This window comes from Euprymna scolopes, chromosome 10 (assembly GCF_053919585.1).
Source record: "Euprymna scolopes isolate OS-2025 chromosome 10, ASM5391958v1, whole genome shotgun sequence".
NCBI classification, from domain to species: domain Eukaryota; kingdom Metazoa; phylum Mollusca; class Cephalopoda; order Sepiida; family Sepiolidae; genus Euprymna; species Euprymna scolopes.
In genome coordinates, this window is record NC_136491.1 from 21,354,989 (window position 1) to 21,369,657 (window position 14,669).

The following is a 14,669-nucleotide window of genomic DNA, read 5'->3' on the forward strand; positions in this document are numbered from 1 at the left end:
AAAGCTTCTTTATACTATATTTCGAATCCTGAGTTCGGATGTGTCTAACTGATGAGCCCAAATGAGGGCGAAACTCGAGTCTTGGACTTCCGGTTCTTTGACTGTCATGGCTCTTGTGGGCTGCGACGTTGTTTGGCTGTGGAATTTATTATATACAATCTCTCACATTCTGAAAATCATATATATATATATATATATATATATATATATGCCAAAAACTTTTTTATATATTAAAATTCAGTAATGTTCATATACTAATAAAATTAAAGTTAATATTAATTGACTCAATTAATAAAGATAAATGATTATCGGTTTTCATAATCGATCATGTGTATAATATTTTTTTCAAAAACCAAGACAACAAAATAAGAACATCATATGATGTATTTCCTTATGTGTTACAATTTTTTCGTAACCATTTGGACAAATTTAAACATCATATTATTTAAGAAATATTCTCAAAATAGCTACTCTTCAGACACCAAAATACATTTCTCATATATATATATATATATATATATATATATATATATATATATATATATATATGCATATGTTCATAATCCATATTTAAAGCAGTTTGTACTCACTTCGTTCATCCCTATTTTATTTTATTTTATTTATTTATTTTTTCGATTCTACGTAAATAACCACTTTCATATTTTTTAGATGATACTTGTACATTTTTTTTTATTTTATGTTCATTTAATCTTTTAAAGCTTTTTTATATTTTTGTAATTATTTCTTCATCTCTTATTTATTTATTTATTCCCCAAAATTTATTTATTTACACCTTTCAGATCTTAGTCTCCATTTATATGTCCAGCCGTTTGCCTTAGTTTCGTATAAATTTTTATTTACATGATTGATATATTTGGTTTTCCTTTTCCCTTTTACATGCTATTTCGTAAGAAAAACTATAAATTAAAAGGTTTATTTTACTAATTTTCACCTTATACTGGTTATGTAATTAATTTAAAAGGTAAATCTATCATTTTCGACCTCATCTTAATATATATATATTTTTAAAATTTTTTACTATTCCCGTATCATATCGAGACAGTGTAAGAGACATAACTCGATTTTGCCCACATTTATCGATTTATAATTTTATCGAAATTCCTTCATATTTTTAATTCACTATTTTGATTTTTGTCTTTCTTAATCTCATATACTTAGTTTTAACCTTGGAGTTCTAACACTATTCTCTTTATAGCAATCTAGGTTAAATTTCTCAGTTTATTTCTCACTTATATGCTGATTTAGTCTATTTTAATTCATCATAATCTGTTCATGTAAATATTTTGCAATTATTTAACGTTTGATTTTTTTTCTTGTATTATTTAAATGTATATGGTGTTAGTTTATTACAAAAAACAATTATTAAATTTAAATTCAATTCTATTTCCTTAATTTGGCTCATATTTAGTTTATTTTCTATTTGCTAAGTTAACGAACTACTACTTTATTTATTGCACCATCCTAAACTCCTCGTATTAAATTTAAAATTCTCTTATAGCGCTTACATTTCACTAACAACATATTCCTTAATTATTTTTTTTATATATACATATTATTTTAAACAGGTCTTAGGCATGATAACAGGAATTTGATTCTATGTAGACAGCTTTGTATAACATCAAACATTTTGTTTAAAACTTTAGAATCCACTATGTGATATGACTAATATAAGCATAGATTATATCTTTTTGATTTACTAGCTTTATATATTTTAGACCATTTTAATTCAAATTCTATTTTATTCTTACGTTTATTCTTACGTAGTTCTCTAACCCTAATGCACCCCCCCACACACATATATATATATATATATATATATATATATATATATATATATATATATATATATATATACATATATATATATGCTATCAGGCCGCTCGGCGTTGCCTATTTGTAAGATACGCTTAATTTATGTGGATTAAGTATTTATTATTATACAGACAATTATCTATCGATTATTGTATTGAACCTAATATATAGTAGTGAGATGGAAATTATATATATATATATATATATATTGATAGAAAATGAAGAAAAGATAAACTTTTGATTAAAAACTGGAAAGTCACGCGGTCAAAATTAAAATCATATATATATATATATATATTTATATATATATATATATAATATATAATATATAATTTGAGGTTGCTATTTTCCAAAGGTAGAGTAACCAGTGAAATATAACGAGGTTCATACAAGAATGCTCAATACAGAAGTAGAGCAAGTTACATTTGTCTTTACATAAGCAGTAGTTTGTTGCTACACAGTCATGCCCATGTTTCGATTTACTAGTATTTACTTACTAGAGACCTCATCAGGCAACAAGCCTTATTTTCGAAAACGGAATTCTAAATGAAGAGCGAAAATCTATCCTCGGCAAAAGATTTTTTATGATTTAATAATTTATTTGATCTAATTTCGATGATTTAAGAATTTATTTGACCTTATTTCGATAATTTTGGAATATATTTTCCATAATGCGATTATTTTACAATTTTTTGACCTTATGTCAATAACTTTAGATTTAGATGAACTTATTTCGATTATTTAAGAATTTATTTGACCTTTTTCGATGATTTAAGAATATATTTGACTTTATTTCGATGATTTAAGAATATATTTGACTTATTTCGATTGTTTAAGAATTCGTTTGATCTTATTTCGATTATTTACGAATTTATTTGACCTTTTTTCGATGATTTAAGAATATATTTGACTTTATTTCGATGATTTAAGAATTTATTTGACTTATTTCGATTGTTTAAGAATTCGTTTGACCTTATTTCGATTATTTAGAATTTATTGGACCTTATTCCAGTAATCTACGAATTTATTTTACCTTGTTTCGATGATTTAAGAATTTATCTGACCTTTTATTTCGATGATTAAAGAGTTGATTTGACCTTATTCCGATTATTTAAGAATTTATTTCACTTTATTTCGATAATTTAGATGACCTTATTTCGATTATTTAAGAATTTATTTGACCTATTTTCGATGATTTTAGAATTTAGATGACAATTCTCAATATTTTTTATTTATAATTGATCTTTTTTTGATGATTAAATAATTTATTTCACCTTATATCGATGATTTAAGAATATATTTGACATTATTTCGATAATTGAAGAATTTATTGTCCTTCATTCGATTATTTCCGAATTTATTTTACCCTGTTTCAAAAATTTAAGAATTTATTAAACGTCATTTCGATGATTTAAGAATTTATTTGACCTTATTCCGATGGTTTAAGATTTCAGATGACTTTATTTCGATGATTTAAGAATTCGTTCGACCTTATTTCGATGTTTTAATAATTTAGATGACCTTATTTCGATGATTTAAGAATTTATTTGACCTTGTTTCGGTGATTTAAGAATATATTTGACATAATTTATTTATTCGAAGATTTAGAATTTTTTAAAGCTTATTTAAATGCTTTAAGAAATTATTTGACCTTCTATTCGGTGATTTATTGACATTATTTCGATGATTAAAGAATTAAGATGACATTATTTTGATTATTTAATTATTATTTCGATGATTTAAAAATTTGTTTGACATTATTTCGATGATTTCAGAATTTATTTGACCATATTTCGATGATTATAGAATTTATTTGACTTTACTGACATGATTTAAGATCTTAGAATACATTATTTCGATGATTTAAGAACTTATTTGACCTTATTTCGATGATTTAAAAATTTAGATGACCTTTGTCAATAATTTAAGACTTTATTTGACCTTATATCGATTATTAAAGAATTTATTTGACCTTATATCGATGATTTAAGAATTTATTTGACATTATGCCGATGATTTAAGAATTTATTTAACCTTTTTTCGATAATTTAAGAATTTAGATGGCCTTTTTTCGATGATTAAAGAACTTATTTGACCTTATTTCGATGATTTAAGAATTTATTTGACCTTATTTCGATGATTTAAGAATATATTAGACATTATGTCGATGATTAAGGAACTTATTTGGCTTTATTTTGATAATTAGGGAATTAATTTTCCTTAATTCGATTATTTAAGAATTTATTATACCCTGTTTCAATAATTTAAGAATTTATTTAACGTAGTTTCGATGATTTAAGAATTTATTTGACCTGATTTCGATTATTTAAGATTTTAGATGACCTTATTTCGATGATTTAAGAATTTATTTGACATTATTTCGATGATTTAAGAGTTCATTTTACATTATTTCGGCGATTTTAGATTTTAGATGACATTATTTCGAAGATTCAATAATTTATTTGACATTATGTCGATGATTTAGGAACTTATTTGACTTTATTTCGATAATTTTAGAATTTATTTCTTTAATTCGATGATTTAATAATTTATTTGACCTTATTTCAATTATTTTAGAATTTATTTAACCTTATTTCGATGATTTAAGAATTAAGATTACTTTGTTTCGAAGATTCAATAATTTATTTGACATTATTTCGATGATTTAAGAATTAAGATGACTTTGTTTCGAGGATTTAAGAATTTATTTGACCTTATTTCGATTATTTAAGAATTTTTGTTACCTTATTTCGATGATTTTTAACTTATTTGACCTTATTTCAGTAATTTAAAAATTTATTTGACCGAATTTCGATGATTTTAGAATTTATTTTACATTATTGCGATCATTTAAGAATTTAGATGACTTTGTTTCGATGATTTAAGCATTTATTTGAACATATGTCGATGATTTAAGAATAAATCGAAAGCGCTAGGGAGTCTCGAATTATCATGAATCAGTGTGGATATTCTCTTTTTCTGTTACTGGTACACAAATGAAAATGTTAATTAAGAGCTAGGAAACTTCTGAACTAGGATACTTATGTCCGAGACACAAATAATATGGATATTAATGACCCAGATCCCCTAAATAAATTATACTCATAAATAATTAAGTTAATTTTGTCCATAAATTGATTTTGTACATGTTTAACTTATCTTTGATTGTATTATATCATTATGTTTTCTCAAATCAGTAGCTCAATGTAAAGAATTGACTCATGATTATCTATTTTATGTTTAATAAAGTGCCTTTTTTCGAATTTCATTCTTTTATAGTTTTGAAGATTGATGGCAATAAAATCATTTATTCTAAGTTGATTCCTAATGACATGTACAGTTGCTAATTAATGGACATTACCAAGAAATATTTTACTAAAACTTTTATCGAGAATCATTATTTAGTATGAATTTAAGGCTTCACATGTGCGCCCGCAGCCGTGGGTCCCAGTCGGATGTTTGTAAGGCTGGTATGATGGATCATCTCCCTTTTTCCCCACATATAATATAGTATTGCCTTTGGTATAAGCATCAATTTACCTGTTTAATAGTTTAAGTTTGAGTAAAGTGCCAAAAGTTAGTTTTTCCTCAATTAAACACTGAACTAAAGTAATACCTGGTTACTTCTTACATAATTTTCTAAGTTGACACACACACACACGTATCTCTATATATAAATTCGTATTCCTGCTTTTTTTGTTTGCTTGTCCACAATTTAGTTTATATATACAAAAGGTCTATTCTTTCCTATTTCATTTATTTCTATATATATATATATAGTATGATTCTTGCAAAATATACGCTCAAGATATAACCTTATTTGCATATTACATTAAGGAAAATCGATTCTACTAAATAGCGGTATCTTAGTTAATGCTTTTAGCAAAAGAATTGTTTTAAGTATTCTATTCAAAATTATTATTCAAAGTTGATTTGTATCGATAATTTATTTAATTTAATTGATTTCGAATTATTATTACCGAAATCGATTTTAAGAAACAAATTTAGATTTAGTTCTCCTGTTATATTATATAAATCTCAAAAATTGGTTTGTGTGTTTGTGTGTGTGTTTGTGTGTGTGTGTGTGTGTGTTTGTATATCCGCTAAACACTGAACTATTTAAAGTTATAACTGATTACTACTTACATAACTTGCTCTGACGTCTCGTTTGCCATCGTTGTCAACTGGCTATTCATTGTGTCTAGCATTTCACTTGTTATATTCAAATTAGAACAATGATCAATGGGTGCTGGTGGTAAGCGACGTGTCCGATATCGGGTTGTAGAAAAGACAGAGCCTAGGGCGATCCATGAGGTCACAATCACAGAAACAATGGTACCAATTAATGCGCCCTAAAAAGAGTTAAATAACAAAATTTACAAAACTACGAAGCACACACAGAAAAACATCGTGTAAGTAAATCTGCAGTTTTCTACATATTTATATTATAAGAACACAGAAATACTTATATGTATATGTCAACTAGCTTTTTGTCGTAAGTAGGTATATACGTTTTATCTAACTTGAAAAAATTATCAGCTTTCACTTCTAACTTAATATATTATTTCATAATATATGTATATATACAGTACTGTATCGCTGTTTCACAGATCATTAGTGCGGCTAGACAAGAAACAATCTGAAGCCAGGATATATATATGTATATATATATATATATATATATATATATATATATATACATATATATATATATATATATATATACTAGCAAAGATACCCGTGCTTCGCACGGAGCTTTGTTGCGCACTCGGGTACCAAAATCTGTGGGCACCTTTCCAGTAAGTTGATGTTGTAAGAGCAACGATTGCATAAGGTGATTAACATTTTAACTACCTCTTGTAGTGACTGAAATTCAATCAGGAACTTCACAAAACATTTTCATCAAAAAGGAAGGTTACTTGATGTTACATAGTAAATTTTTCATTGAAGTAATTTTCAACTCTTGCTTAAATTTTATCTTGCACATTCAATACTAAAAACTTACCACAATCAGATCATGTCAGTTTTTCCTCATATCCATTTCTCGAACTTTTCACTGAAGAGCCTCAGGGTAAACTACATTTCTGCTGCTTTGATTTGGAGCCAGAATGTAGAGTTTTTCTGAACTTCCTGTCCGGCTGATGGAGACGTAGAACATACCGTGACTGAAGCAGTCTGATGTCAAGTCTACGCCAATGGTGTTAAATGTCTGACCTTGACTTTTGTTTATGCTCATTGCAAAACACACCTTCACAGGAAATTGGAGTCTCCGGAATTTAAATGGAAGTTCTGAGTCCGATGGAACTAAGGGGATCCTTGGCAGTAGAACAGTTTCGCCTTTGTAGGGACCACAGGAAATGGTGGCCTCAAGTACATTGGTGTGCAATCTGGTGATAACACATCTGGTTCCGTTTGTTGTTTTTGGCGGTTCCAAGGATCGAAGAATCATGATTGGCGATCCAATTTTGAGATTTAAAATGTGTGGAGGCATTCCAGATATCTCCAAAGAGTTTAAAAACTCCACAGGGTAGTGAACAGCTTCATATTCATCAGTAGCCGAATCAACTGACTTGTATTGCTTTGTGTCTCCTGGAAATTCATTCATTATTGAATTGTTCAAATGATTCACATTGCTGTTTAATGGCGAAATAATAGCCCTCTCAGCAAGCCAATCCGGTGATTTTCCATTGTTTTGCAGGTCTGGGTACACTTTGTCTTTCAGTTGCTTCTGATTACCGACACATTTACCAAGCGCAGTTGGAATCTTAATTGTGTCAGGTGAAGAAGTGATAGGAAACTGACCATTACCGATTTGGAGAAGCAATTTTGAGAAGTCTGCTGTAGCTGTGTTATCAGAGATATAGGCTCTCATATTAGTAGCCAGTCTCTTCACTATAACGTGCCTCCAGAGATAGGATTGTTCCAAACTTGCATTGACAATGTTAGCCCTTGTGCGATTTTTAACCACTGGGAGGATTTGACGGAAATCACCGCAAAATAAGGTTGGAATGCCACCCATGGGATTCTTGTTTCCTGTGATGTCTTGCAGTGTTCGGTCAATTGCTTCATAAGCACTCTTGTGCGTCATTGGAGCTTCGTCTACAATGATTGCAGAGGTGTCTCTAATTACATTTGCCAAGGCTGAGTTACCAGTAATTTTGCAAACTGGCTGATCCATTCGATGAGTATCCAAGGGTACTTTAAAAGTGCTGTGAAGAGTGCGGCCACCTTGTAGTAGAGTAGCAGCAATGCCACTGGATGCTGTTGCAAGCACAATCTTTCTCATGGATCTAATCTTTGCAAGGATCAAATTGATTACAAAAGTCTTGCCCGTACCACCTGGAGCATCAAGAAACATCATGTTTTTGTTCATTTCACCTTGTGCTTCCAACATTGCCATGAATGAATTGTAAACTTCTCTTTGAGAATCGGTCAGTTTTTCTTGCATATTTTTTGCTTGTAGGGAAAGTTCTTCAAGATTATAAGTAACTTCACGTTGATACTCTCTCGCGAGTCTTTCATCTCTCCCTTGCGTTGGTGCAGGTAATCCATAGCTTGCCAATGGTTGACCGCACATAAGGAGAACTTTTTCTTCAATTAGACAAAGAGTTTTATTGTAGATGTCCTCATTAAAATCTGCTTCTGGATTGTTAACTTCTTGCCTGTATCTGTGAAGAATGTCTTCAGATATTACATCACGAAAAGCCATCCAGATCTCAAGAGGATTTCTTGGCTCACAGGCTGTTAAAATTATCACAAATAGGCTTCGCAAATTTGAAGGTGATTGAGTGGCACTTGCCTCTCCTACTGCTTGATGCAAGTGATGGTCATTTTCTAGAAGGCCTCGAGCAAGGCACGCTGCTCTGTATGTTTCAAACACCTGACCATTGTATGCTCGCAAATTTTGAAATGAAGTTGGACCAGCAACCTCATTGAGCAACAGGCGTAAGAAATAACACTCCCCTGCTTTTGGACTAATCGTGTAGATTCTCCCAATGCATGGTGCCTTCCATACATCATCATTTTCAGCACCTTCAACTTGTACCCCACGCATTCTTCTCATCCATTTCTTTGTCGATTTGTTCCAAGTGTAAAACTCAGGGACTTCTACGTATTTGAGACCCCTTGCAAAGTCATCCTCATGGCAGAGTTGAAAAAATGGTGTCAAAGTTGTGGCAGGCGGTGGACCTTGGGCTCGTTCCAGAGCAGTATCAGCTGAGAACATGACATTCTGCCCATTTTCAAGATGAACAGAAAGTTGTACAATTGGGGGGAAATGTTCATGGATGGGATGTTCCAATATCCTCCAGGCCGCCTCTGAACTGCCGACATACCTTGCATTCTGGAACTGCTGGATCTCATCCACAATGTGACTTTGTACTTGGCCTTGTTGGTTAGCTGCTCCATCAGTTCTTTGTAGTTCAAACACTGCTTGATCACATCCTTTATTCACGTATTTGAGGACATATTTGATGCTTTGGATCGAGCTGCAAATTTCTACGTTAATGTGAGCGTTGAACTGCTGAAGGAGGACCTTGTTGTACGGAACAATCCACTGGTTTGTTATTTCTTGATTAACATACCGACCATTTCTCTTCATCCTTATTGTACCAGTCTGGCTTCCATCTTCTGGTTTTCTTCGCCTGTACTTGGGGTAAGAGTCTTGGCCTTGCTCGGTACACTGAAGAAATTCTTTTGGGTATTTTTTGGAACATTTGTTGTCAATCGTACATGGACAATTTGGATTAAATGGTCCACAAGGTCCATGCACCATATGTGCCATCACTTTAGCATGAAGATCAGGATCTTCCTCTTTGTCAGGGATCTCTGCAGATATGCAGAGATCCATTTTTTCTGGTAGAAGTTTGTCCTCTGGGGCCTGCCAGGTGAGGATGTGTGCATGCGGCAGTCCTCTTTTTTGATATTCAATACTGTACAGGAAAGCCCTCAACCTGCCAAATCCTCCCTTTTTAATAAATTCAAGTAACTTTTTTAGCTTCTGCCTGAAAACCCTGGCAACAATATCTGGACGATCCTGAGGGTCTTGCCCTTGAAGACAATTTTCTGTAATTTCTGTCCACTTTGGATTTGTTGTGAACGTGATGAAGAGGTCGGCTCGGCCCATTCGCCGAACATATGCCATGGCATCACTTTGACGCTCAAACATGTATCGAGGGCCTCCTGTATAAGTTGCCGGAAGAACAACTCGTTGACCAAACTGTTCTGGATTCCCATCCTCCCTAAGAATTGAATCTCTCAAGTTGCTATAATTGTCAGCTCTCAGGGTCTGTTGCTCACGCCTCAGGAACTGTAAACGTTCTGTTTCAATCTTGCAGTACACATCCACCAGCCATTGTTGAAATAGCCTTCGGTACCAGAGAAAATAGTTTCCAGGCCGAGTCATTAAATGGTACGAATAAAATTGCTGTTGGGTAACTTTTCGCCCATTGGATGCCTTCATGTAGATGTTGTAAGATGGAGAACCATAGGGGTACATTAACGGGTACATTAAAGTATCGTAGAGGGGATGTAGTTCGGAGATCCATTTTAATGTATCATTTCTAAAACGCAAGACAATATCCCGGTTAGCTGTTGGTTCATTCTCCATTAATATTCCAATCTCATACGTTGTTGTTGGAGCATTGAATCGCCGTGGATGCTCTTCTTGCGGCCTTCGGTCTTCCCTTATGACAACTTTATGTTCTACCAAGTGTTCTTCTTCAATCCTCTCCTTTGTTGTTTTCAGCTGACAAATGAAGCTGTTGTTCTCATGTAAAAATTCAGTCAGACTTTGGAGAATGTCTCTATTGAGTCTACTGTCACGTCCCCGATTATGTAGTTCCTCTTCCAGACTATCCAAGAAGTAGACTTGAATAAACTTTGCTGTTTCATCTTCAGGTGGTAAAAGACTCCCAATCTGGTGGCAAACCTGGCCTCGAATTCTAAAAGAAGGATTCCACCCATGTACTGCCACAATTTTGTGACCAAATGATGTCATTGCAAAACAATTGTTATAACTGCGTAGATTTTGCAGAAAATCTTTAGAGATGGGACCATTGCCGGAGAGCAAATCTTGAAGCAACTGAGGCAGTGGTGGAAAGCTATCAAGCACAACTTTGCCAGAAGAACAACAACAACCAGGGGTTTCTCCTTTAAATTTTACAGCTGAGCAATGTTGACATACTTTGTCCATTTTTCCTATATCAGCTGTAGTGAGAGAGTCATTTTTGTTGTAGAGCAATCCTTTTCTATTGCAGTGTTCTATTTCATGGTGTCTCAAAGCAGTCATTCGTTGTCTAGCTGCCTCGTTTTCTGTCAATTGCTGGGGCAAAGTCATACTCTCTCTCCATGCAGCCTCTCGTTGTTGCCCTTGGTATAGGCGAAAGCTTCGTTGGGTTTCCGATTCATTCTGATGTCGTTGAGCCACTCTCAACTGACCTTGTGTACGTCTACTTACCTCATATAATTCATTCGATCGTAGTATTGCTTCTCTTTCCAGTGCATATCTTTGCCTTTCTTGAATTTCATCTTGTGATGAATTTAACCGCCTTACAGCATGTCTAGTTCTGTCAGCTTCACGTTGGGTTTCTCTTTCCAAATCTGACAGTCTTGCTCTCCTTTCTCTTTGACGTATCCTGTTAAGTTCTAGACGTCTTTCTCTATCTGAATTGTTTTCATTGGAGCGAACTGCAGCAACTCTTAGTCTATTAGCTTCCAATCTTTCCATTCTTTCTTCCTCACTTTCGTTTCTACTTCGTTTGGGTGGCATAATTTCGGTTTTAAACGGAATTGTTTAACGATATTAATGATTGTAAATTAATTAAGCGTAAAGGAAATGTATACTAACTGAAATGGACGAACTATAAATAATATTTCTGAATAGTACAATTATAAACAATTATATTGTACCTATTTACTATGCCTCCCCACGGGACAGAGTTAGACACCAGGGTCGTTATTTAACGTGGAGAAAAGGTACAAAAATAAAAATTGTCTCAGTCGTGAAGGATTTCTCCTCCACCGAAAGAGAACAAGAAAATGAAGTGCAGCATCTGAAGAACAGATGGTATTTATTTGCTCCCCCACTGAGCAAATTAGGCACAAGGCCGTTTTTAATGTGAGGTAAAAACCAGCTCCCCTAAAAGTAGGCAAAAAGGGGGCACTCTGGTTACCAAAAATAATAATTGTCCCAGTATAGAGGGTTTTCCCTCCATTGACTGGTACAAACTATCTCAAGTGCAGCATCTGCCGGAACAGATACCACACTTTGATCTTGTCCCGAAGGAATGAATAAAAGCGACCTACGTGTGACTCATTACTTACGGGTGTAAACGTCACAGTCTAAAAGTAATAATTAAAAAAAAAAAGTAAATGTAAAATAAATGTAATACCAACTTAGGTTAACTAAGTAAACAGTACAATTAAAACAGTTCTATTAAAACAAATAATTACTAAGATCTAGGTAATTGTTAGTCTCATTGTTATGGTTTTAAAGAAAAAAATGTGTAAAAAAAGTTCTGCTTTTGTGAGTACGTGTATTTCTTTTAAATTACATAACCTTTTTATTTTATTATTTATATCTCTTTTAAATTTATATATTTTGTTAGTAAACTGGAAGAAATTCAGTTGAATAAAACCTTGTTCGTGTTCTTTACGTTAAACTCATATTTTTATAAAAGGTTCATCCGGTTTAAAGAAAGCACTAAGTTTAAATAAGACTGGAAATAACTAATTCAATATATAAATAGAAAAATGAAATAAATATAAGCTTTAAGTCTTAAGATAGTAATAATCAAAATGTAATAAATTATTTGTAGTTCAAATCTATGATAAGACAGGCTTTCGAAATAGGCTCGACCAGAAAGATTAAATTGGAACGAAATTATAATCTCCGTGCCATTTTCAAAACAACCCCACAAAAGTAACGGTATCCTGCAGTTGGTTAAAATGACAACGTTGGTTGTAAGAAAAATGTAAAAGAAAATGCGCTTATCTGTTTATTTTGACCTGTTTTATTTAATTAAAAAAAAATTGGCTATAACTGGAAGAGAGCGTTATGTTGTTTAAAAAATAGAATGGAAATAAAGTTAGTTCCGTTTTAATTGTCTTTAATTGCGGCAAGCGCTAAGAAAATCGAAAAATCACTGTTTACATTCGAAATGTTAACTTTTATAGGTTTACAGGTTTGCTGACAAGGCTGGGGGTGTTTAATACAATTATTTTACTAAATTGATTTTTTTCATTTAAAAATAAAATTATTTTTTTTTTAATAAAGTTTTATTTTAAAATATTTGTTTTTGTTTATTTATATAAAATTACGATAGTTGAATTGTATTCTTTCAATAATATTGGCAAGTAAAATATAAAAGATTAAAACGGAAAAGCTTTGCTCGCCAATGAATTGTTTTGATAATATACGTAAAGTGAAATAAATCGAATATAAAATTAAATGAAAATATATTAAATAATTAAATGTTAAATAGATTTTGTAAATAGTACAGTTGAAATGATTAGAATATTTCCAATATGTAATAAGGTCGGGGTAATTAGTTAAAGAGATTTAATATAATGTGATATGCAAATGAGCATAAGTCATTCGATATGGGGGTGGTTTGTAGACTAGTATATAAAGAAATTAGGCATTGATTCTTATGTCTCCTATAACAGAAACATCCTAAAATGGGTTCTAATGTTTCTCTACCAGGAGAGATCTCCCCTCTTACCTCCTTTATATTTCGTTGATGATGGAGAGCTGTACACACAGACAGAAACACACGAACCCTATTACTTTATAAAAATATAGATATATCCTGGTTTGAGGTTGTTTCTTGTCTAGCCGCATTAATGATCTGTGAAACAGCGATACAGTACTGTATGTGGATGACTATATATATATATATATATATATATATATATATACATATATATATATATATATATATATATATATATATATATATATATTAAAGAATAACTACGTCTAATTGAACACGACTGAGTTATTCTTTTCCCGATTTTTGTGGATATCTTTTTCATTCGCCGAGCGGTCTTTTTTATTTCAGCTGGAATGTTGTATAAAATGGCGCCCAAAAGTCGTTCAATCATATTCTTCTCGGGTGTTTTCTATTGGTGTATCCGATTTTCATCAAGGGCGATTTTTTTTTTATTGTTTTCTTTATCTTTTCCTTTGAGGCTTGTTGTATTTATAGTTTTTTAGTGGTTATAAAGGTGGGTGCAGGATGGGTACGGGCGAATTATTTTTATTTTTCATTTCGAATTTGTTATTTTATAATATTTTTTATTTAGTTTCTTGTTAGATATTAAATACAGTTATATATATACCGATTTTATCGATTATTTTCCTAGATGTAAATCGAATGAAACTCACGTGATTATTAAAGAGTGCTCAATGTAGGACAGAACTGGTATATAGTATGTTTTTTTATACAAACATTATGGGTTACATATGTGCATACATGTTTCAGTGGAGTCCCAATTCATGGGCAACACTTCATCAAACACAAAAAAAACAGAATTTATTTTGAAACGGGTATCGAGACCAAAAAAAAATGCGCCTTCATGCAATTCGACATCATAAATTACTACTTCATGCAATTCGACATCATGAATTACTACTTCATGCAATTCGACATCATAAATTACTACTTCATGCAATTCGACATCATAAATTACTACTTCATGCAATTCGACATCATGAATTACTACTTCATGCAATTCGACATCATAAATTACTACTTCATGCAATTCGACATCATAAATTACTACTTCATGCAATTCGACATCATGAATTACTACTTCATGCAATTCGACATCAT

At 31.8% G+C, this 14,669-nt stretch overlaps 1 protein-coding gene across 1 annotated transcript in view; it reads right to left on the reverse strand.

The window, feature by feature from the left end:
* Positions 1-14,669, reverse strand: part of LOC145285856 (sodium-dependent multivitamin transporter-like) — a 215,613-nt gene that overhangs the window by 20,920 nt on the left and 180,024 nt on the right. The window contains exon 14 of the mRNA XM_080134296.1: positions 5,980-6,185. Coding sequence (XP_079990422.1) covers positions 5,980-6,185 — 206 coding nt within the window. The remainder of the gene's footprint in view (positions 1-5,979; positions 6,186-14,669) is intronic.